Raw genomic sequence first — 23,969 nt, forward strand, 5'->3', positions numbered from 1 at the left:
AAAACCCCTCCATGGCTCTCAGAAATACAGTGCACTGGACTGCCTGGGCTGCCTAATAGTCAAGTGGTCAGAGCCTCCGGGATCCCAGGATAACGCAAGACAATCTCTGTGGAGAGCAGCGACAGCGTCTGGACAGGTTCAAGCCTCGGACTGAGGAGAGGGCACAGTCCTCTCATGGCCAGTGCAGGTCCCAGCTTGGGGGGCAGGGCCCTCCCAGCACAATTATAGCCAACAGCTATGGTTGTGAGCTTGAACCTATGGTCCCAACACGTGGTCCCACGTGGCTGAGTGATTTGGGCTTGATAGAGTTCAGGTGCATATAACTGAGTAGAATCGAAACTCACCAGAATCTTGTAAACATCTTGACCACGCCCTTACTTTCCTTCCTGGAATCTGGCTATGAAATAAAGACACGGCTTGTAGTCCCTGATGCTGTCGCTAGCTCTCCATCAGAGAGGACAGCGTCCCACCCAGACTTCTTCTCTTATCTGTCTTTTCTCCATCCTTCCCCGCCCCCTCAGGGTCAGCGAACCTGGCTGAGCTGGGTGGCACATCTACCTTGATAAATGATCGATGATAGATAGATAGGTATTGTTTCCAACACTTCGAGTTTCCTGGAGTGCTTTTCGGGGAGTTGACATTTAAAACTTCCTCTAGATCAATGGTTCTCAACCTCGGCTGCACATTGGAATCGCCTGGGAATCTTTTTGAAATCCTGATTTCTGGGCCTCATCCTACGGAAATTCTGTTTCTTTGTTACTAATGTTGTGACTCCACCCCATAACGAAGAAACAGAATTTCCGGAGGATGAGGCCCAGAAATCAGGATTTTAAAAAGATTCCCGGGTGATTCCAAGGTGCAGCCAAGGTTGAGAACCGCTGCTCTAGATGAAGGTCCATGGTTACTCACTATTAACAGCTGTTTGCAAAGCGCTCTCCACAGGTCACCGTACAGGTGGCACCATCGCTGCGAAACCCCAACTGATCTCCCGCTCACGGTTCTCTTTTCACTCCAGGGCACTGCTCTCGGGGCGCCTGGGTACAGACACCCGCTTAGAAGCGCCGTGTATCCGTCCTACCGACCCCCGTTTATCTCACGGGCACTCGCTGGTTCACGCGCGGAGCGCCCATCTGGGACGGGAACGCGCTCCCCGGCCGGCTTTCCATGGACACGCTCAGAAACTACCCGCTGGCCGGTCCGACTCCGGAGGAGTGTGCGCCCGTCTACACTCCCCGCCCTCCCCCGGCCGCCCTGTGGGCTTCGGTTTGAGGGTAAGGGCAGATGGAAAGGTGTTGGTGTGCGCGCCTTGCGCCGCCCGTAAGCCCTCGCCGGCGTTCAATGCGTAAACATCCTGCCCACAGGAGGGAAAAACAAACAAACATTGAAGGTTGTCTGCGGGTCAAACACGCTACCAGGGCACAGGCAGCCGCACTACACGCGACTCCCGAAGAGCCGGGGTGCACGGACCTGCAAGACAAATGGGCGCCGGGGACGCAAGCGCGCGGAGGCCGGGAGGGAGATTCAAAAGGCGGCCGCCTGGGAGAGCAGGCGAGCGCAGGGGACCCCTGGGCGCGCCGCCTCGCTCCGCGACCCGCCCCCCGCTGCCCCATGGGCCCGAAAGCCGGGGCGGGAGGAGGCGCGCAGCCTGGAGCAGCACCGAGCCGGCAGCCCGGCGAGCGGCGGCCCTGCGGGAGCACCGCCGCGACGCATGCCGGGAGCGCGCGCGCGCTGCACGCCGGGCCCCGTAGTCCCCTCAGCCTCACTGTCTCCAGGTTGCAGCGCAAAGCGGCCGCCTGCTGCTTCTTTAAGGCTAGCCCGGGGCCGCGCTAGACCCGCCGATGGGGAAGAAGTCGGTAACTGCGGGCCGAGGGACCCGGGCCGTGTCTCCCCCGCCCCGTGGGAAGGAGGCCACGCCGGGGTCCCGAGCTTGGCTCGCCAGTCCCTTTCCGAGCCGGCGCGGAAAGGTGGGCCTGCCAGTCCTTCTCCTTTAAGAGGGGGCGGGGCGCGGCCTGCCGTTTGGGCGGGCCGAGAGCTGACGGACCAATCGCCCGGGCAGCGGTGGGAAGGCGGGAGAATGCGAACCCTCCGGTAGGGCGGTGGAGGCGGGCCCCCGGCCTTATTAGGAGGGAGGCCTGCGCAGGCGCAGTGGCGGCCGCCGCGGAGGGGCGGGGACAGGCCAGTGAGAGACGCTCCGACAGGCGCCGCGGGTGATTGGGAGAAAAGGGGCAGCGGAGGGCTTGTCATGGGGATCCGAGCGGCGAGACGGCGTTGGTAGCATCTGGGGACGCCGAGGGGGGCCGGAAGTGTCACCGCCGGAGACCCCGGCGCCCGCTCCGCTTTGGGGATCCCCGCTGCTCGGGTCCCGCGGAGGGAGGACAAAAAGGAGGGAGCCCTGATCTCGCCCTCGCCCCGCCCCTGGGCTGGTTACCGCGGGGGCGGGGAGTGAGGGCTGCTTTTGGGGGGAGTGGAGATCGGGGGACGCGGCGGTGCCCTCTCGAGCGGCTGCCGGGGTCCCCGCGGCGCGGGCTGCGGAGCAGGGTGGCCGCGGCGGCCGTGGCTGTTGCATGTGTGGCTGCTGGATGCGGAGGCGGCGGCGGCGGCGGCGGCGAGCAGCAGCGGCGGCGGCGGCAGGATGTTAGGGCAGCAGCAGCAGCAGCAGCAACTCTACTCGTCGGCGGCGATCCTGACCGGGGAGCGCAGCCGGCTCCTCACCTGCTACGTGCAGGACTACCTGGAGTGTGTGGAGTCGCTGCCCCACGACATGCAGAGGAACGTGTCTGTGCTGCGGGAGCTGGACAACAAATATCAAGGTAGGGGCCGCGGGGCCGCCCATGCGGGTCCTCCCCGCCCTCGGGGCCGCGGGCCGCCGGGCCGGGCGCTCGGGGCCAGCCCGGGGAAGTGACACTTTCCCTTTCTCCGGTGACAGTCTCCTCGAGTGCACAGAGCGGGGGGGGGGTCTGATGTGTGGGACCGGGGAGAGGGGCGGGAGGCCGGGCTCGCGGCCCTCCCTGCCCCTCCCGCGATCGGCGAGGACTTCGGCGGGGTCTCCAGGGTGGGGGTGGGGGCTGCTCGTCAGCCCACGCTGCAGACCCAGCGGCTGCAGCTGGCGTGGAGGGGGATCAGCCATTTTAAGCAACAAGCATTGGCTCTGGCTCCGGCTTGCCCCGTGCCGCAAGCCTCCTGCCGGGCGAGGCAGCGTGCAGCCGGGCGGCGGGCTGCAGTGAGTGAGTGGCCGGGCTCCCGCGGGTCTCCGGGCCTGGCTTCCCCCAACCCCTGAGGCCCCCACCCCCCGAGGAGCATATGCATTGGAACGTGCGGGGGGAGGGGGCGAGAGGGGACCGCGAAGGCGGACTCGGGGGAGGTCCCTCCCTCCCTCCGCGCTCCGCTCCGGGCTCGGCCATCGGGGCGTCGGTCCTCCCCTGCCGCCCCTGGGAGAGTTCCGGGCTGTAGCCTTTTCCCAGCTCCTCCAGCCGAATGGTTAAAAGGGGAGGGGTCCCAGCGGGTGGAGGAAGAGGGGTGTGTGGCGGGGAGGGCCCCCGGCGCCGGGGGGCGTGGCCTGGGCGTGACGTAGGCATGGGAGGGGCGCGGACGCGCGCTCTCGCCCGCCGGGAAAATGGCTGGCTGCCGGGAGGCTGGGGCGGAGCCGGCTGGCGGGCGTGCGGGACGTCAGTTCGTCCGCAGCGGAGTCACTGTTCGTGTGGGGGACAGGTCTGCTGTCATTTTCCGGCTCTTTCCCAACCATTCAGTTGTGACGAGGACGGTCAGCTCCCGGGAGCGTCCCCGACCCTGGCCCTGCGTAGGTTCCGGTTCTCGTCTCACTTCCGGGTCTCAGGAGGAAGTGGGTGGTTGACCGGGCAACCGCCTGGCGTCCCTTAACCCCTCCCTCCTCCGCCAAGTTTAAGTGAGGAGGCGAAAGGCGCCCTTGGTGTCAGTCCCCGCGGCGCTGGGACGGGTCAGCTTTCTACAGAGTGTCGCTGGCCGCCCACTGTTAGGGGCCCTTCGCCTGCCCGCGGAGGGAGGGGTCTCCCGGGGGCCGCTGTGCTGTTAGCAACCCCGGGTCGGGGCGCAGACCTGGGACATAACGTGGACAGAACAGCCATGCGGACATTTAAGAGAGAACTTCTGGGGCCCGTTCCCTGTTTTACTAGACACGTCGTAAATCCAGTGATTTAGTCTCTAAGGAACCCACTTCTGGGGCGGCGTTTTCAGGCCCTTAGCATGTTAAGATACTTAAATGTCTCTGTTTTTGAAACTATAATTTACTTCTCTCTTCTGAACCCACAGTTGATAGGACTGGGCCATGTTAGGGGAGGAGAATTAATGCTGATTACTTACAGTGTGTCATATGCTGTGTCAAGTCTAGAACATTATCTCATTTCATCCTCACAGTAACCTTATGAAGTGAAAATTTACGGATAAATTAAAATGTACAGGGAGTTTAAGTAACTTGTTCAGTTAGGTGGGGAGTGTTTGACTCCACAGCCTGGCTACTTTGGGTGCCAGGCTTGTTTTTGAACTATTTTTATTTTCTTTTCAAAGAAAAACTCTCCAAAGGTTTTTTTTTTTTTTTTTTTTTTACAGACTTGGAGCACATACACACACAGTACATACATTGTAACCTAAAAATGGTACATACATGCTTAAGAATCGTATATTCAGCATTTTTAACTTTTCCGATAACACTGAAGTTAGTAAAGGTTTTCACATCTCTATAAAAACTCATACCTATATTTGCCTTCACAAAAGTGAAGCTATTTCTTTTCATTTTAATTGGGGCGGGACAATTTGTTACAGGGAAATCTTTCATCTTGACCATCTAGAATTGTCATTAGTAGCTCTGTTAACATGAGAAATAGTATTAGGCCTTAAATGATTGAGAGATCATAAAAAATTTTCAGCTGTGTTAAGATTGTGATTAGTTCCAAGATTAATATAAAAACGATCTAGTTTTGCCCTAGCCAGTTTGGCTCGGATGGAGTGTCAGCCTGAGAACTGAAGTGTCCCAGGTTGATTCAGGTCAAAGGCACGTGCCTGGATTTCGGGCTCAGTCCCAGGGGGGCGGGGGCGGAGCGGAGGCATGCAGGAGGCAGCCGATCAATGGTTCTCTCTCATTATTTGTGTTTCTCTCTCTCTCCCTTCCTCTCCGAAATCAATAAAAATATATTTTAAATAAATAAAATGATTTAGTTTTCACTCTGCATGTGTGTGCTGAGTTAAGCTTTCTGTTTTACATATATTAACCTTAAATACTTTTGTGTTTTTTAAAATTTATTTGCTAGTTTTCAAGTATTTTCTGATTCTGGATCTAATACTGCAATATTTAGTGATACAAATTATGTAAGCAGTCAAAGAAATTTCCTAACTATTTGAGATACTTTATTAGAAATTACTCAGGAACCTTAAAAGTAACCATAAAAAGTTAAAAATAGAGAAATGAAGAAAGTATTATGATAATGAAGTATTTATTATGGGATTTGATTGTTAGAGAACCTCAATTTTTGTTCCAGTATTTTTGTTCATAATTTCCTGGGTAAATAACCTTGGAGCTAAAATTTAATACTTAATTTCAGTGTCTTCCTTTCAACGTAGGAGAAAATGCTTACGTGGTGAAGCCAGACATACAGATCTGGAAGAGTTAAAAGTCGGGTTGTTGCCCTACCTGGTTTGGCTCAGTGGATAGAGCACTGGCCTGAGGACCAAAGGGTCCCTGGTTCAATTCAGGTCAAGGGCACATACCTTGGTTACAGGCTCCTCCCTGACCTGGGGCCACAATCATGGCTCATGCAAGAGGCAACCAATCGATGTATTTCTCTCACATAGATGTTTCTCTCTGTCTTTCCCTCTCTTTTCCACTCTCCCTAAAAATCAATGAAAAAAAGTCTGTCTCTTGAGCTTCATTTTCTCTACGTATGGAAGTGATGGCTTCCTCATGGGGTGCTGTGGGGATTAAATGAGAAAATCTTTATCACATAGACGTGTTACAGTATTAGTTTCTTTCACTTCATAATTAAGGTGTCTTAAAAATGAGGATTTTTATCTCATGTATAGCTCTATGTGTTGGTATGCTATAATTAGCTTCTAAGCCCTGATTATTAGATTATTAGATAAAGAATATTTGAAATAAGGTTCCCCTTTATTTATTTTTAATATTTTTATTGATTTTAGATAGGAAGGGAGAGGGAGAGAGAGATAGAAACATCAATGATGAGAGAGAATCATTGATCTGCTGCCTCTTGCACACCCCCTTCTGGAGGTCAAGTCCACAACCGGCCATGTGCCCTTGACAGGAATTGAACCCCGGGACCCTTCAGTCCGCAGGCCGTAGCTCTATCAGCTGAGTGAAACCGGTTAGAGCTCCCCTTTATTTTTAACCTTTAAATTTTGTGTGTTTTTGAGGGGGGGGGGGGGCGTGTACAGGAAAATATATAACTTCCTTATTTTTCCTGGAGGAAAATTAAGTTCTTAAGAAATCTACTTACATACCTACCTGGGCAATGGGCTAGATAAGACCTTTGTTTAAAAGAATGCTATGCAGGTGTGAGTACCTCAGATGTGTAGTGCCACTTGGTCATATATCTGAGGTTAAAGAGTTGCCCCTCAATTGTGACTACCTACAATTTTCAGGGAGTAGCTTCTTGCTTTGCATTACCTTACTTGCAGACAGCCCCACTGTATGTATTTTACTCATCTAATATTTCTGTTCTTATCATTAGAATAATAATATTGGGATCTAAAACAGTGATCTGCTATGTGTATGTGGTATGATAAATTAGAGTTAATTTTTTGTTTCTCCATCTTTACTAAGACAGAACTCTTTCAGATAGTGTTAAATCTCATAAGGATTTAAAAAAAACAACAGATTTGAATAAAAACTAATCTTTATGCAAATTTTGGTGATATCTGGTGCTATATTTTTTGTGTGACTCAGCTATTTTTAATTGATTGAATGTGTTCCAGGTGCTATACAATAATTAAATCAGCAATTCAAAAAAGCTTACTTAGAACCAACTGCTGAGTTACTACAAAAATATAGTGATCCAATGCTGACTTTACTGTAATTCTGTTAGTAGCTTAGTCAGTTGATGCCAGAACATGAACCTAAACCTACTCTGGAAATAGTTTAGGTTTCAGAATTATCTCTTGTGGCAAAATAAACGAGCCATTAAAACTAATATGATGGGAAGCTAAGAGCAACTTCTGTCTGCTTTAAGGAAGTCCAGGGGTATGATAGGAAATTAAAGGTGTAGTGTCTCTCTGGAGTCATGCATGTCATTGATTGAACTGTAAATCCTGCAAATGCAATTGGACAGTAATCTGCAGCATAGTCCTTGAACTTTAAGTTTTACAGCTAGAGTCTGGCCTGTAAATTTTATATACAGGATTTTTTTGAGATTCAAATGAAGTGTAGACAATATGGCAGTAGGTAAACTGTAAAGTGGTATACAGTGAACCTGACCACACAAAACACTTTTTTAAAAAAATTCTTGTTCGTGGATATTTTTTCCATTGATTCCTAGAGAGTGTGGAAGAGAGGAGAGAGAGAGAGAGAGAGAGAGAGAGAGAGAGAGAGAGAGATTGAGAACTGGTGTGAGAAAAACATTGCCGTGAGAGAGACATGTGGATTGATTGCCTCCCACATTTGTCCCCACTGTTGCTGGGGAACCTGCAACTGAGGTACCATTGACCAGGACTCGAACCTGTGATCCTTAGGCCCTCAGGCCGACACTCTAACTGGTCAGGCCACATAAAATACTTTTGATTATTAGGTAGCCACACATTTTTTAAAAATATATATTTTTATTGATTTCAGAGAGGAAGGGAGAGGGAGACAGAGATAGAAACATAAGTGATGAGAGAGAATCACTGATTGGATGCCTTCTGCACATCCCCCACTGGGGATCAAGCCTGCAACCTGGGCATGTGCCCTTGACGGGAATCGAACCTGGGACCCTTCAGTCCACAGGCCGACACTCTATCCACTGAACCAGACTGGCTAGGGCACATTTTGTTTTTAATATTGATTAATGAATATTAGAGTTTTGTGTTCTCTTTTTTATTAGTTTATTTCTAAATATACTTTTATATTTGATAACATATGGTCTTTGTATGGGAAATAATGTATTTTTAATGTACACATACTAAAAAAGAGTGTGGTCTTATGGTTTGAGTTCATTCTAACTTTTCCAATTCTGTGAAAGATAACTAACTTGAAAAATGCTGTATGTGCTAATACACAATAACCTGATTTTTCCTTTTCTTTTTTAGAAACATTAAAGGAAATTGATGATGTCTATGAAAAATATAAGAAAGAAGATGATTCAAACCAGAAAAAACGCCTACAGCAGCATCTCCAGAGAGCATTAATCAATAGTCAAGAATTGGGAGATGAAAAAATTCAGATTGTCACACAAATGCTCGAATTGGTGGAAAATCGGGCAAGGCAAATGGAGCTTCATTCACAGTGTTTTCAGGATCCTGCTGAAAGTGAACGAGTCTCAGATAAAGCAAAGATAGATGCCAGCCAACCAGAAAGATCTTCAAGGAGACCCAGAAGACAGCGAACCAGTGAGAGCCGTGATTTATGTCACATGACTAATGGCATTGAAGACTGTGATGATCAGCCACCGAAAGAAAAGAAATCCAAGTCCGCCAAGAAAAAGAAACGCTCCAAGGCCAAGCAGGAAAGGGAAACGTCACCTGTGGAGTTTGCAATAGATCCCAATGAACCTACATACTGTTTATGTAACCAAGTGTCTTATGGGGAGATGATCGGCTGTGATAATGAACAGTGTCCAATTGAGTGGTTTCACTTTTCATGTGTTTCACTTACCTACAAACCAAAGGGGAAATGGTATTGCCCAAAGTGCAGGGGAGATAATGAGAAAACAATGGACAAAAGTACTGAAAAGACAAAAAAGGATAGAAGATCGAGGTAGTAAAGGCCATCCACGTTTTAAAGGGTTATTTGTCTTTTATATAATTCTTTCAGAATTTACTTTCAGAAAATGTTTTAGGGTAAATGCATAAGACTATGCAATAATTTTTAATCATTAGTATTAATGATGTATTAAAAGTTGTTGTACTTTGTCTGTGACCTTACTTTTCTGCACTGAATTACCAAATATTTTGAACCAGGTAGTCTGTAGATCACTGATGAAAGGAGCAGGGAAGAGGGAGAGGGTGGGGTGACCATTAGGAAAACTGCACAACCCATGCCTATTTCACTTAAAATGTGATTCTATGTTTTGGGCTAACACCAAAGTTTTGCTGGCATTTTTTAAGTTCTACGTGCTTAAAAAATGTTAGATAATAGTTGGAGTTCTCTGCAAGCATTACAGTTATCGTGGGTGATTTAAATATGAGCACTATATACCATTTAGAGCTTTCTCCCTGGCCCCGTTTACACATACACTTGTTCATCTCTAGTCTTCCTAGAATTTAAGGAATTAGAGATGGTAACTTGGGATTCCATGTGGAATAATGTGCTCTTATTAGAGCATTTGCTGCTGTCTTTTCATTAGTAGCGTTTTGATACACTGTTGGAGGCCCATTTATAAATGCCTTGCTGCTGCTGCTTAGACACATCCAATCTAATGCTTAATAAGGGACTTGTGTTTTGTTTTGTTTTTTGTTTTAACTGGGACTGGTAAGAGTGGTTAGAATACCAAAAATGCTGTCACTGACTTATATTGGCAAAATTGGGGTTATGTAGTATGGTTCAAGGTTGAGCAATGAAAAAAAAATCCATCCTATTTAATATTTTCTACGTTGACCCACCGTTGGAAGGCCTAGACCCAGGCCTCTCGCTGGGCAAAAGGCATATACTAGTCTTTAAATATTGCCTTCATGTCAAACAGTAGCTTAAATAGTTTTGCTAGTGGCTATAGTTCATTGCTGTCCCAATCAGTGATTATATATTATTTTAAGTAACAGTGCATTTACTTTCTTAACTTTCTGGTATTGGTGCTGTTGATGCCTTCACATTTAATTAGCTAATTATAACAATGCAATTAATAATGTGTTTGTAAACAGAATTTTCCAAAATCCTAATATTTTAAGGGTAAGGGATGTATGTCCATATATTCAGAGAATTTTTTGGGGGGTGCCAGCGGGCAGCAGATTGACTAGTCCTTATATTTATGTTTAACATACTTTTTATTCCTCATTCCTAATCTGATGATCTTGATATTTTTTTGATTAACATGTGAAAAATTCTGTCTGCTTGTTTGGAAAAAAAATTGTTTTTTTTCTCTTCTAGCTCTCCTGTGTGACTTTTAGGCATGTCCGTCCACCTCAGCTGGGTGTCAGGTTATTTGTGTGCACGTAATAGGAGGTTGGCTTAAATATCCCCAAGGTTCTTTGGAAATCTTCAGTATTTTCACTGTAGTGAGGATTTTAATAATCACATGACTTGTTTTTCTCTTTCATTAATTTTGTCCTTCGTTTTGAGGTATGAAGACACTTTATTATTTTTCTTTTTTTTCTCTTAATCTTTATTGTTGAAAGTAATACATAAGTCCTCCTTTTTCTGAAGACACTTTAAAGGCAAGCTTAGAGACAGGTAAATGCACAATATTTTATTAACTTCTGTCCTAAGGATATTGATTGATGACTAGAGCTCATTATATTACTTCCTGAACAAGGAATATTAGTATGATTAAGATTTTATTTTGTAACTTGTTGAGTTTTAAAATCCTTTTCTCTCTTGAGAATATAGCATTTTGTCTTAATAATTACATCCTTGTTACCAGGATAGAGCTATTTACCTGATGCTATTAAAAATATGAGTATGTGCAAAGCCCCCAAAAGCTTTTAAATGTGACTTACACAGGATTCAACACTTTTTCTTTCTTTTTTTTAAAAAGGAATACATTTTTATTGATTTCAGAGAGGGAGAGAGAGATAGAAACATCAATGATGTGAGAGAATCATTCATTGATCAGCTGCCTCCTGCATGCCCCTTACTGGGGATTGAGCCTGCAACCTGGACATGTGTCCTTGACTGGAATCAAACCCAGGACCCTTCAGTCCACAGCCCGATGCTTTAGCCAGTGAGCCAAACCGGCTAGGTCAATCAACACTTTTATATATTTTATTGATTTTTTACAGAGAGGAAGGGAGAGAGACAGAGAGCCAGAAACATCGATGTGAGAGAAACATCGATCAGCCACCTCCTGCACATCTCCCACTGGGGATGTGCCTGCAACCCAGGTACATGCCCTCGACCGGAATCGAACCCGGGACCCTTCAGTCCGCAGGCCGACGCTCCATCCACTGAGCCAAACCGGTTTCGGCAATCAACACTTTTTAATACATAAATTTGACTAGGCATATCAGTAAATAATAAACTTCCAAATAGAAGTGCCCAAGTTTGGATTAGTCTTGACAGGAAAACAAATGTAGGAAATCGTGAAAGATGTGCTCTCTTGAAGACCTAAGGTTTGAAACAGTTTTATTTTCATGAATTTCTTTTTGTTTTCTATACCTAAAAGGAATAGAAGTCTTAAGTTTGCATAACATTATGACTGGCATTTTTTTTAATATGTTATATATTTCATATCTTTTTAAAAAATATGATTTTTATTTTATTTTTATTGATTTCAGAGAGAGGAAAGGAGAGGGAGAAAGAGATAGAAACAGCAATGAGAGAATCACTGATTGGCTGCCTCCTACACGCCCCTCACTGGGGATCGAGCCCACAACCTGGGCAAGTGCCCTGACCAGGAATCAAACCATGACCTCCTGGATCATAGGTCCACGCTCAACCACTGAGCCACACCGACCGGGCTAGATTTTAGATCTTATGTCATGCTTACCAATGCATACCATATACCAGTGGTTCCCAGACTTAACTCACAATGGAATTACCTTAAGAGCTTCAAAACATACTGGTACCTGTGTCCCACCCCCAGCAATTGTGATTTAATTCATTTAAAATGTGGCTTAAGTATTGGAATTTTAAAAAGGTCCCCAGATGCTTCTAATTTACAGAAATGTAGAACCAGCTGTCATATTTTGGAAATTTGAACCTATTGAAGACTGCTGGTGGGTTCTCTACATCTAGATTTTTATGTGACAAACATAAATGCTGGTACATACAAAGAATTGTCCCTGCCCCCAACAGTTCCACCAACAACACCTGAAGCCTCAATGCTCGATGCTTGTGTGCTAGCCACTGAGCAGTGGTGGTGTCAGAGAGGAAAAAGTCCCTGCTTGTGGACTGGTGGGAGAGCCAGATGTCTATCATGTCAGGGAACTGTCAGTGCTGAGAGGAAAGCCCAGCACAGAAAGAAATTGGGAAGTAAGGCAGACAAAGATTTAGGGGAGGAGGAGTAGGACGAGCATCTGACTGTGGGAGGGGCTAGGAGATGTTGGCCCTTGGAAGCCAGGATAGGAAATTGGGAAAGCGTCCATGTTCTTTAAAGATCACTCTGGATACAACATAGAAAATTTATTGTAGGTAGCCTGGTGAAAAGAGATTTTGGAGACTCAAGTCTTGCACCAAAAATATTGCTGACTTAGACTAGTGTGGTGGGAGTGCTGAGTGGTAGGGTTCTGCCTGTGTTGGGAAGGTACAGCCATCAGGAGGACTCCGGCCCATTGAGTTGGGGGCTGATGTTGGGGGCAGGGACAGAAGATAAGCATTTCTGAGTTAGCCTGTGAAAGGAGTTTAGTCATGTGACTGAAATCACTCCTGCAAGTAGAGTAGTGCTTCTCAAATTTTAATATGCCTATGAGTCACCTGTTTTTTAACTGCAGATTGATTCAGGAGGTCTGGCGTGGGGCCTGAGATGCTATACTTCTCACAGCCCCTCAGTGAGCGGATGCTGCTGGTGCAGGGACCCACATGTTGAGCAGCAACCATGTAGACCCAGAAAGGGGGTGAAGGGGGCTTGTGGTACTACAGCATTTAAAATGGGGAGGGGCCCAGCCAGCGTGGCTCTGGTTGAGCATCGACCTGTGAACCAGGAGTGCACGGTTCAATTCCTGGTCAGGGTACATGCCTGGGTTGCAGGCTCAATCCCCAGTGTGGGGCATGCAGGAGGCAGCCAATCAATAATTCTTTCTTATCATTGATGTTTCTATCTCTCCCTCTCCCTTCCTCTTGAAATCAATAAAAATATATTTAAAAATAAAGCAGGAAGGAGCCAGCCAAGGAGACTTTGAGATCTCACAGGGAGGCAAGCCAGAAAAATGTGGCACATTAGAAACAAAAGTGAGCCCAGCCGGTGTGGCTCAGTGGTTGAGTATCAACCTATGAACCAGGAGGTCACAGGTTCGATTCCCAGTCAGGGCACATGCCCAGGTTGTTGGCTCGATCCCTGAGGCAGCCAATCAATGATTCTCATCATTGATGTTTCTCTCCCTCTCTGAAATCAATAAAAATATATTTTAAAAAAAGAAACAAAAATGAAGGAAGTTTCCAGAAGAGTGATTTCAAGTTCTGTCCAGTAAGAAGAGGATAGTGAATTAACCGTGAGACTGGCGGATTATTAAGTTTAACAGAATGCAAGTTTAGGGGATAAAGGACTGGACTGGAGAGAAAGGGATTGAAGTAGAGTCAGCAAATGGACAACTCGAGTTTTCATGTATAGGGAGGGATACATGGAATAGCTGAGCTAAGGAAAGGTTTTAACGTGTAAGGAGATAAGACAGCACGCGCATATGCCGACTGGAATATTGCATCAGAAGGGGACAGATGCGTGTAGTAGGAGTGGGTTATTGTAGGAGTGAAATCTGAGCAGGCAGACGAGAAGCGAGAGCTGGGACTCCTGACCGGCTAGTCTCAACAGGCACATGGTCAGTTCCAGTTCATGTGTCAAAAGGGAAGGCCGTGCTTTGACTCATTTATTCAAATATTTATTCCGTAGGTATTATTACAAAGCGCCATTTTGAGTACTGGGGATAAAGCAGTGACCAAAACAGGACAAAAGCCTGTAGCCTCGAGGTACTTGCAGTGAATGGGAGTAAAGGCAGACAGCCTGCTATATTCGGTAGTAGGGAAATGAGATCATTCTCTTCTAATAGCTTCACTTTCCTAGGGAAGGGCCGGCAGGGATGGCCTGTTGGAAGCCTCCAGGAGGGGAGAGGTGTGTGTGACTGGCTGACAGCAGCAAAGTGAATGGACCAGGAGTGCCAGTCAGAACTGGAGGTCAGCTGGAGTCTTTGGTCATAACTTCAAATGAACTGATAGCTCATCCTGTTGCCTGGATGCAGGCATGAAAAAGAGTACAAAACCTCTTAACATTTCAAAATCTCTACAGCAAGCCAGAAAAACGGCAGCTCCGCAGCCCTTCTCATATACCCGGTAGGTGGCTTCCCTGAGAGATGGGTCCTCATTTCCCCCACTGGAATGAGACGCGCCTGTCCCACGAGCAGTTGGTATAAATGCGCTAGACTGCTCTCCATCCCTTCCTGAATCATGTCCTTAGAGGCGGATGTCGTTCTACTCTATTTTAAGTCAAGTATAAGTTATCTCGCAGTTCCCTTCACTGTGTTCCTAATCTCCACACGCCAGTTAGAAGGACCAACGCTCCTGTATCACATCCCACATCCACCTGAGGGCTGTGCTCTGGACCGGAATTCCAGAGCTGTGGACCTCTCGGGCCACTCTGGGTCCCTTGTCCTGGCCCTGCTGCTGAGTCAGCTGTGAAATGAGTGATTTAATATATGGTTATCCTGAAAGTGTTGTTATTCGTGTTCCTTAACATCAGTTAGAGGAAGGAGTCTCAGTCACAAAGTTCATGGGATAGTTCATAGAGTAACAGCGTTTAATTCACATGTGTGGTCATGACTTTAAAGCAGCACTTTCTAAGCTTCGGACAGAACCATCTGGATGGGTTTTGACATTTCCACACACCATTCTAATTTTATATTTAAAAGTGTTGTTTAATACTTTTCTTAAGAATAACTCACTCTGATGTCAAGTTATTTGGAAAAAGAAGCATATCGTTTTGATAAATGGGAAATGGCTATCCCTTTCTGTGAATAGATTACCGAAACCAAAGCAGTCATTAAATTCCAGCTATGTAGTATTGCCTATGAAGTACTCAGCCCCAACTCTACCTTCCCTTTATGTTTAAAAAAAAAATTTTTTTTTATGTTTTTGTTGATTTCAGAGAGAGGAAGGGAGAGGGAGAGATAGAAACATTGATGAGAGAGAATCATCCACACCCCCTACCTGAACCGAACCGTGACCTCCTGGTTCATAGGTTGACGCTCAGTCACTGAGCCCCTCCAGCGGGGCTACCCTCCTTTTATGAAAGGTGTGACTAGTAACTAATATTAGGTGAGGGTGAAAACCATGAACAGCAGATTTAATCTTTCTGCATGATGTAATCAAAAGGATTTGAAGAGAGTTTTGAGCACTACTGTCATCTTGGTCTGGGAAGCACTTTTAGCACCAAAAGGATAATCATTGCAGTTCCTTGCTTATTAGCCTAAAACAGAAATATTAACATGTCTTAATTTAAAGGCATTTACCTCGCTACGTGCAGACAGAATGTGCCTCTTAATAAAGGTTTCTGTGACCCCCGCCCCCCCCCCCCCCCCCCGAGGCATCGCCGGCATTACCTGTGTCAGTATTAGAGTAACTGGCATTACCCGACTCCTCAGGAGTCTCTAATCTCGCCTGTTTTCTAATCTCAGGAGAAACACCGCAGCCCTGCCAGTGTGATTCTTTGGGGTTGAGCGAGAGTTCCGGGCAGACTTGTCTACAGTTGCTTTCGGGCCTAGCCTTCCAGCCCTGAAAACCCCCTTAGAATCTTCAGGTAACTTCCGCAACTACCCGCTTGCTAGTAGGTTATTGACTTAGCAGTCTCCGCTATTTTAAAAAATCCAGTTTCCTTAAGAGTCGGGCAGTGTCACGCCCATGCCTGTCATAAACACTGAAGGGATGAGATTTGTGGTGTAGCCGTATGTTTTGGTGTGTTGGGTAGCTGTGCATCTATAAGCACCTAAGTAGGCTTTCATGTTTTTATCATATTGGATAGAAATGGGCCTGTCTTACATATGTCCTTCCATCCCTTTCGGCACCTGGGGTCTTCATCCTTGGACTCCGCACCGAGTTAATATATAGTGACATCCTGTACTCTACCCTAGGCTGGTGTTTAACATAATCTGGCTGCTTTGAATGATTTTCGTTCTCCCTTGCTGCTAAAACTGTCTGCCCTGTAGCTTGTCTTCCTCTTTTGGCTCATTGTGTGTTGGAAAAGCATTTAGTCAGATGTGTGTCCAGCTTCACAACAAGTAGATTCTAGTGCTTGAGCTTCAATGGATGGTTTTGGTTTTTTAAATATGTGGGCTTTTCCTTCCCTGTTCGTGACCGTGTTCAAATAGCACTGTTTTGCCATAGACTTGCTTTGAACAGCAAGTTCCAATTACTTTATTTGCTCAGGGCCCTGAACATATTTATACAGCTCACTAACTTCCCATCTAGAAACCGAGGCGGTAGGCCAGATGGCCAGGTTTCTCTGCAGGCGTGAGGTTAGGGACACGGCTCATGCCTCCAGCGGGTGGCCATGACTTCAGTTCCTAGAGAAGGACTTGCTGCTGTACTTCCCAAGAAAGTGAAATGGTAGCAAATAGCAACCCCCTGGCTCCACGATGGACTTTCATTGCACTTTTGTGCCTTCCTGAGACCGCTATCCCCAAATGTCAGTTTTCCTCTGTGATCTATAGAGTATCTATGACTTTTTGGTTATAAACTTTAATTCCTCATCAACTTTGTAAAAAAGGAAATTCTCACAGATTAAGAAAAGTGATTATAGACGGTAGTGAAATAGTGACTGGAAAGTTATTCTGTTTTCAGCACAAAACGTTGGCAGTAGCTTTGGCTTTGGATGTCTGGTGCATGAGTGTCGCCTTGGGTATTTTCTACACCCATTTAAGTCACTTTGGGATAATTCTGACTAAAGGTATGACTCAACAGGTATGACTTAGTGAAGTTGGCAATCTAGACCTTTCCTAATGGCACAGTGAAAAATAAAGGAACTTCCATGGCTAGGTAAGAAAAGGAAAAAAAGAAGGCTCTACATTATTTTCTTTCTATTTAAGTCTTCCTGGTATTCAAATTCATCTTAGATCAATTAGATTTCTCTTTCCAAGTGTAGATTAAATGAAGCTGATGGAACGAGTAACAATACTGTTCAAATAAGAATTGTCTGTTAAATATAACGGTTCTATAGCCTATCCACTAAGTCTTGAAAATACTTTAACTTGTTCAATTATTTCTTGATTAGAATTGACCTAGATTTCCTATGCACATGGGGACCATAACCTTTGTATTTGATCAGAGAAACTCTATAAGAGACCATTGTTCATAATCTTGTACCTGTTTCTGGGAAAGCGTGGACCACAAAGGGCAAGTAATAATGCGGATCTGAATTCAAGCCGCATCTTATTATTACCGTACGGGTCAAGTAGGCGTGAGAATCGACCTCTGGGTAATAATCTTGTACTCCCACGGGGCTCTGAAATTTATTAGAATTTAATATCATGGTACTCCTTTGGCTCTAGACCCTGTAAAGATCAGCTCAATGTTTTCCTTGGAGATTTTCATTGTTATTTCAAAGTAGTATAATTTGTTTCTGTAAAATGCACTTACTGAAAAGGCAGAATTACCTGTAGAGAGAAGCAAAACCTGAAGTGTGTGTGTGTGGGGGGGGGGGGGGGGGGGGCGGCACAGGGCCTCTAGGGAAAAAGGGTGGCCAACTGCCCAAGAGCTCCAGCCCAGACAGTCACTGGCAGAACGCATTTCCAGCAGTTTAGTGAGAAAGTGGGAAATCTCGTAGTTTGTTCCATCTTGAAATTAGTTGGGGTCGTCAGGATGATCAATAACTGAAGAAAGGGGGAGTCAAATTATTTTTGAAACAAGAAAATTACATCAAAGTGGTATTTGATGTGCTGATGGCGTCTCTCTCCTGAAAAGTCATAGGCTCCTGGTCAGTCCCTATAGGTGTGTTTGGTAAAACTAGTTTGAGAATAGCTTAATGTTTATTCCAAAGAGAATAAAGTGTCAAGTGCAAGTGAGGATGAAGGGCAAGGGGAAATGTCCCTTTTCACAGTCATGCTCAGTTCACCAAAAAAGAAAGGGCAAAGCTCTCCTGTCACCATCTTACGGTGACACGTTGCCTCTAAAAAGGTGAAGAAGAACCAGTTTTTTCTCCCATTGCCTCCTTATCTTCTTGAACACCATTCTGGGTTAGACAACAACCCACTTAGGTGCCTCAAATTTGACGGTTCCGGGGCCCCTTAGGGAACATTTGAAATACTGATATTGGGATACCTCCTTTTCTCAGGTCATCATAACGTGCACTCCCAAGTATTTATCATGTTTAAAACATTTTTACTTATTTTTAATAAATGATCAATTTTATAACATTTTAATCAATTGTGAACTAATAATTGTAATACTCAATTTGGGAGAAAGTTTTTGATTCAGAGACATACATATTTTTGTGGCAAAGAATTATAATAGGGTAATCCAATGACATTTAAGGATAAAAATACATCATTAGGATACTATTTTGTCAGGGAAGTGGAATAAAAATGTAATTTCAGGGGGAAAATAATGTTAAATTTTCAATTTGTTGGTATATTTAAAATGTATGGTATGGTATTTCTATTCCATCAAATATATTTGAGTGATATACTGGTTTTATTTTTAAATGTCAGTATAGAAAATGTGCCAGGATATATATTCTTTGCAATCATGTAAGCTTATGATGAAACATTTTAGAGGTCAACTTATATGTGTGAGCAAAGACATGGTGGGTTTTTTTTTTTTAACTTAGTAGAGCAAAAGCATTAGAAATCATTGACAGAAAGAATCTGTTCAATACTTTGGCCTTGACCTTCTCACCTCACATGGTTTATGCTACTTCAGCCACCCATTTCCATGGTGGTACCTTAGACTCTGCAAAATCTTGTACCTCCTACCCCCAAAATGAATTGTCCATTTCCAGCATCCTGCCCTCCAACCTCCACCTCCTGTGGTTCTAGCTCACTCCCTTCTGTACTCTGACTTGAGCCAGGACCTTCAAAATAGTCCCACCTAACCTCCCAGCCTTGCACCTCTTCAGGTTGGCTTTTGTTTCTTTACCTGACTCCTTCCACAGTCCACCATGCTAACCACCTGTTCCCTTCTTTCTCAGCTCCTGTGTCTCTCTCCCCCAACCCTGTTTCAATCCAACTCAGCCCACCTCGCTTCTGCATCCGGGTGGCGAGAAGGAAGCTGGGTTAATGCACAACGGTGCTGACTGCTTGTTCCTTCGTTTCATGACAAAGCTCAGCAGGCCCTGGAGTGTCCTGGCCTTCCCACAGCTGCTTCGCCAGTTACTCCTTCACTTGCTAGACCCTATTCTACTTTCTCTTCTCTGTCTTTAACCCTCCAGGACCACTCCTCCTTTCACAATCATGAAGGTGATTAACCCACATCTTATTTCACTAAAAGCAACCACAGAGTGAGCCAGAGATCACCTGCCAGCCCCAGCAGACTCTCAGCCTCCTGATGGATGTGGGGTTTTGTTGTTGTTTTTTAAAAATATATATATTTTATTGATTTTTTACAGAGAGGAAGGGAGAGAGATAGAGAGTTAGAAACATCGATGAGAGAGAAACATCGACCAGCTGCCTCCTGCACACCTCTTACTAGGGATGTGCCCGCAACCAAGGTACATGCCCTTGACCAAAATCAAACCTGGGACCTTTCAGTCCGCAGGCTGATGCTCTATCCACTGAGCCAAACCGGTTACAGCCTGATGGATGTGTGTTTAAGGCCAATGCCCCTCTTCTTGTGTGTAGGATCTTTGTTCCTGCAACTCTTCCCTCGGTCTCAACTGTTCATGTTCCCTTCCGTTGGACTTTTCTATTGGCCTGTAATGTTGTTATATTTCCAATCTTAAAAACAAGAAGGAAAAACAATAGCGAACAGCCTTCTGTCCCCTGCCAACTAATGTCCCATTTTCTTTGCTCACCTCTGGGGAGAAACACCTTGAAAGGGTTGTCTATTTTTATCTCACTTTCTCTCCTTCATTCTTTTCACATTGTCTTTTTCTCCAGCATCCCAACAAAACTGCCTTCATGTTATCAAAAGCAATTGTCAGTCCTCTGCCATTATCTTTTCCTGCCAGCGTTTGACACCAATGATCACTCTTTCTTCAAGTGCTTTTCTTACACTGGGCCTCCAGGATACAAAGTGCACTTGCTCTCGAATCTCCAAGTCACCGATGGTTTCTTCTCGGTCTGCTTCCCTGAATCCTGTCCTCCAAATTCCGAGCGTCCCAGGCGAAGACTTCAGGAGCCTGTTCCATCCACCCTCACGCCCTTGGTCACCTCCCCATCTGGTGGCATAAACAACTTCCACGCTCTGATGACTCCCAAATGTGTATCAGCTCCCAGCCCCCACATCCAGACTTACATATCCAGTTGCTCCTCAACATTTCCTTTGCTGTCTCAAACCTAACATAAAGTGCCCAGCCGGTGTGGCTCGGTGGTTGAGCATCAACCTGTGAACCAGGAGGTCATAGCTTGATTCCCGGTCAGGGCATATGCCTGGGTTGTGGGCTTGATCCCTAGTGTGGAACATGCAGGAGGCAGCTGATCAGTGATTCTTTCTCATCATTGATGTTTCTATCTTTCTCTCCCTCTCCCTTCCTCTCTGAGATCAATAAAAATATATTTGAAAAAACAAACAAAACAAACTTAACATGTAGCTCGTGACTTACACTCCTTCCTGGCCATGAACCTATTCGTTCCCAGTTCCCAGTCTTCCTCTTCATGTAAAAGGCACTTTCAGCTTTTAGTTGTTCATGCCCAACATCTTGGAGTCACCTTTGACTGCTTCTGTTCTCTTATACTCCAAGACAAGTTTGTCTGCAAATTCTGATGGTTTGACCTTCGATATACTCGCAGCTTGCTGCTCCTGCTCCTGCTCCTGGCCTCCCCGAGACCAGCGTCAATCACTTCCGCCAGGACTGCTGGAATAGCCTCCCCACCAGCTTCCTGTTTCCACCTTTGCCCTTCTGTTTGTTTCCTACAAAGGCTCTAGAGTCCTCTGCTAACAGACCCATCCGATAGTCAAATCCAAAGTCCTTACGATGCCTTCAAGACTTACTCTGGCTTCAGACTCTGAGTTCTCCTAGCACTCTCCTTTTGCTCACTCTGTTCCAATCACATGGCCACCTGGCTGTGCCCTGAGCACGTGGCTCACTCTCCAGCCTCCGGCCTCTGCACTTCGTCCTCCCTCCGCCTGCAACGGACTGCTCAGAGTTCCATCTCACTTGCTCCCCCCACAGCTACTCCACAAATACCTACTTTATGCCCTGGAATGCCTCCTGTTCCTCTGACCCACCCAAACGCTTATCCAGCTCCGCCTAGGTTAGGAGGAGACCATAATCTATGAACCTCTCATGAAAGGCTGTTTACCTGACCTTGGCCTTCTCAGAGAATTTTAATATCGTTAGTCCTGCTGTGACACTGATCCAAACATATCTTGAAGTTGTGGAAATTTGAGATAGTCTATAACGGGTATGCAAAAACAAAAGAAAGAACACAAAGGAAAAATTTTCCAATGTTATCTGCCGTTTACCTTTAATTTTCCATCGTAGCGTATGGTTATTTGACTCTCTTTCCACCTCCTTGGTGAAGCTATGCCTGTTCTCAGCTGTGTGATCAGTGCCTGGAATAGTGCAGACGTATCATACATCCTTAATAAATATTTTTTAATGAATGTCATGAAACTTTTGTTAATCTAGTCCTGTCTCTGGTCTTTTTTAAAAAATATGTTTTTTATTAATTTTTATGAGAGAAAGGGAGAGGGAGAGAGAGATAGAAACACCAATGAGAGTGAACCACTGATCTGCCTCTTGCATGTCCCCTGGTGGGATTGAGCCCTCAACCTGAGCATGTGCCCTGACCAGGAATTGAACCGTGACCTTCTGGTTCATAGGTCAACACTCAACCACGGAGGCCGGGCTGTCTTTGGTCTTTAAACATGTCATCCCTTCTCAGTAGGCCGATTTTCTTAGAATGACGATGTTGAGAGGACCAAGTGCTTGTATATATTATTAAGAAACACTGATGATTCTGGTGTGGGGTCCACTTGTCAGGCCATCATGGGAGCATTTAGCTATTGCGTTCTTTATCTAAATTTAAAAACTGGTGTATTTAGTTCATCTTCTGGAAGAAAGCATGTTTGGGAGAAAACAGACATTACATTTCCATTGGCATGTAATGTTACAGTATTAAAAACATGAAAGAAAACCAATGAAAACAAGCAAGCCCACATCCCCTGAATGCTTTGGTTCCAAAGCAAGAAGTAAAACTTGATGTTGAGTAGAGGACATGAGAAACTAATTTTAATGATGCTTAATTCTTCAAAGAACAGTACATAATACAAACTGCTATAGAGCCATGAAATGGATAGTCACCATCACAAAACACTATTGTCTGTTGGGCAGTTGGGCCTGAATAAAGGAAGACAGGGCTTGCTGACATCTTACTGGCACCTGCTGTGAGCTCAGATTCTCAAATGACCAAGCCATCTGCACAGGGCTTGCTTTTCCACTGGGAAAGATGAAGGGTCAGCTTACTACCTTTGATTTCCTGTGTCAAAAAGTAGGAAACCATCTTCTGCTATCCAGACATCAAAACTGCATGGCTCTAGTCCGGGAGGACCGCCCCCACGGCTCTCTGTACAAATGCGATCTTTTCCAGGTGTTCTTCACCTGGAGAAGTGGAAGACCAGACAGCAAGTATTCAAGGTGGTAGGGAGGTAGAAGAAATGCCCAGAATGCTACATCCAGGAAGATACAGATTGGTCAGAGTCTTGTATATTTTGGGGAAAGGGAGCTATAGGAACACTAAATATCCAGAAAAGTACCCCAGTTAGGTACCTACGTCCTGCCCCTCACACCGACATGGCCTCCCTACAGGAAGACCAGCTCCACTCTGGCGTCAAGGACATGCCCCATCTGAGAGGAGGGACATTATCAGGAGACTCACGTAAGGCCCAGGACTGCCCCCCGCGCCCCCCCCCCTCCCCCCCCGACACACACTTAGGTCTGCTCCAGTGGAGGCAGAACATAATTCCAGGGAAGGCAATTATCAGTAGCAGGACAGTTCGTCTAGTGCATTCTGCTTACACTGGTATTCTTTTTTTTTTTAATTTTTAAATTAATTTCAGAGAGGAAGGGAGAGGGAGAGAGAGATAGAAACATCAACAATGAGAGAGAATCATTGATCAGCTGCCCCCTGCACACCCTACACTGGGGAGCAAGCCCTGCAACCTGGGCTTGTGCCCTAATTGGGAATTGAACCATGACCTTTTGGTTCATAGGTCGACGCTGAACTACTGAGCCATGGTGGTGGGGCTGGGCCTGAGAATTTAATTGGCATAAAACGTTAACAAGAGGAGAGCACACATTTTTTTCACACGCTCATGGGAGCCCGTAGGAAACTGAAGACCTAAAGAAGTGGTTAGAACCAAATGCTTATACACCACATTGGACAAAGATTATACCAAATTAGTCAACTGTGAGAATGAGACGAGACAAAGGGACTTTGGCTCGGGCAGCTCATCATGGAGATGTCGAGAGAAGTCGCTAGGAAGAGAAGGGCTAGTTGAACAAGACTTGTTTGTACAGACTTACCCTCGGCCTTGACTCCCCTCTGGGTGAGAGGGGTGTTCTGTTCTTCCTGGTGCAGGAGGACTTCTCCCACCTCCACTGCACCGTCTGGCTTCGGAAGGGAACGGAAGGCCCAGCGCCCTCTGCCAAGTGCCCTTTATTTAAGTGCCTTTAACTCAAAATAATCCTTAGCCAAAGTGACATATTTGGGGTATACTGCACCCTTCCGTTGTACATTGATGCAATGACAGAAACCCTCTTGTCTTCTTGTGCTGCTTCGTGTTAGTACTAAGGGGTGGGGCAGGGACAGGGCTACAGGGCAAATGTTCTTTCAGAGTTTAT

At 45.9% G+C, this 23,969-nt stretch overlaps 1 protein-coding gene across 1 annotated transcript; it reads left to right on the forward strand.

Moving 5' to 3' along the window:
• Window positions 1–1,844: 1,844 nt before the first annotated feature.
• Window positions 1,845–10,427, forward strand: ING2 (inhibitor of growth family member 2). Its single transcript, XM_070408147.1, has 2 exons — window positions 1,845–2,810; window positions 8,266–10,427. Exons 1-2 carry the CDS (start codon window positions 2,633–2,635, stop codon window positions 8,934–8,936), a joined length of 849 nt encoding a protein of 282 aa, XP_070264248.1. The 5' UTR covers window positions 1,845–2,632; the 3' UTR covers window positions 8,937–10,427.
• The last annotated feature ends 13,542 nt before the right edge of the window (window positions 10,428–23,969 follow it).

The sequence above is a fragment of the Myotis yumanensis genome, unplaced genomic scaffold (genome assembly GCF_028538775.1).
Source record: "Myotis yumanensis isolate MYYU_CA2020_CCGP unplaced genomic scaffold, mMyoYum1.0.hap1 SCAF_3, whole genome shotgun sequence".
Classification (NCBI taxonomy): Eukaryota; Metazoa; Chordata; class Mammalia; order Chiroptera; family Vespertilionidae; genus Myotis; species Myotis yumanensis.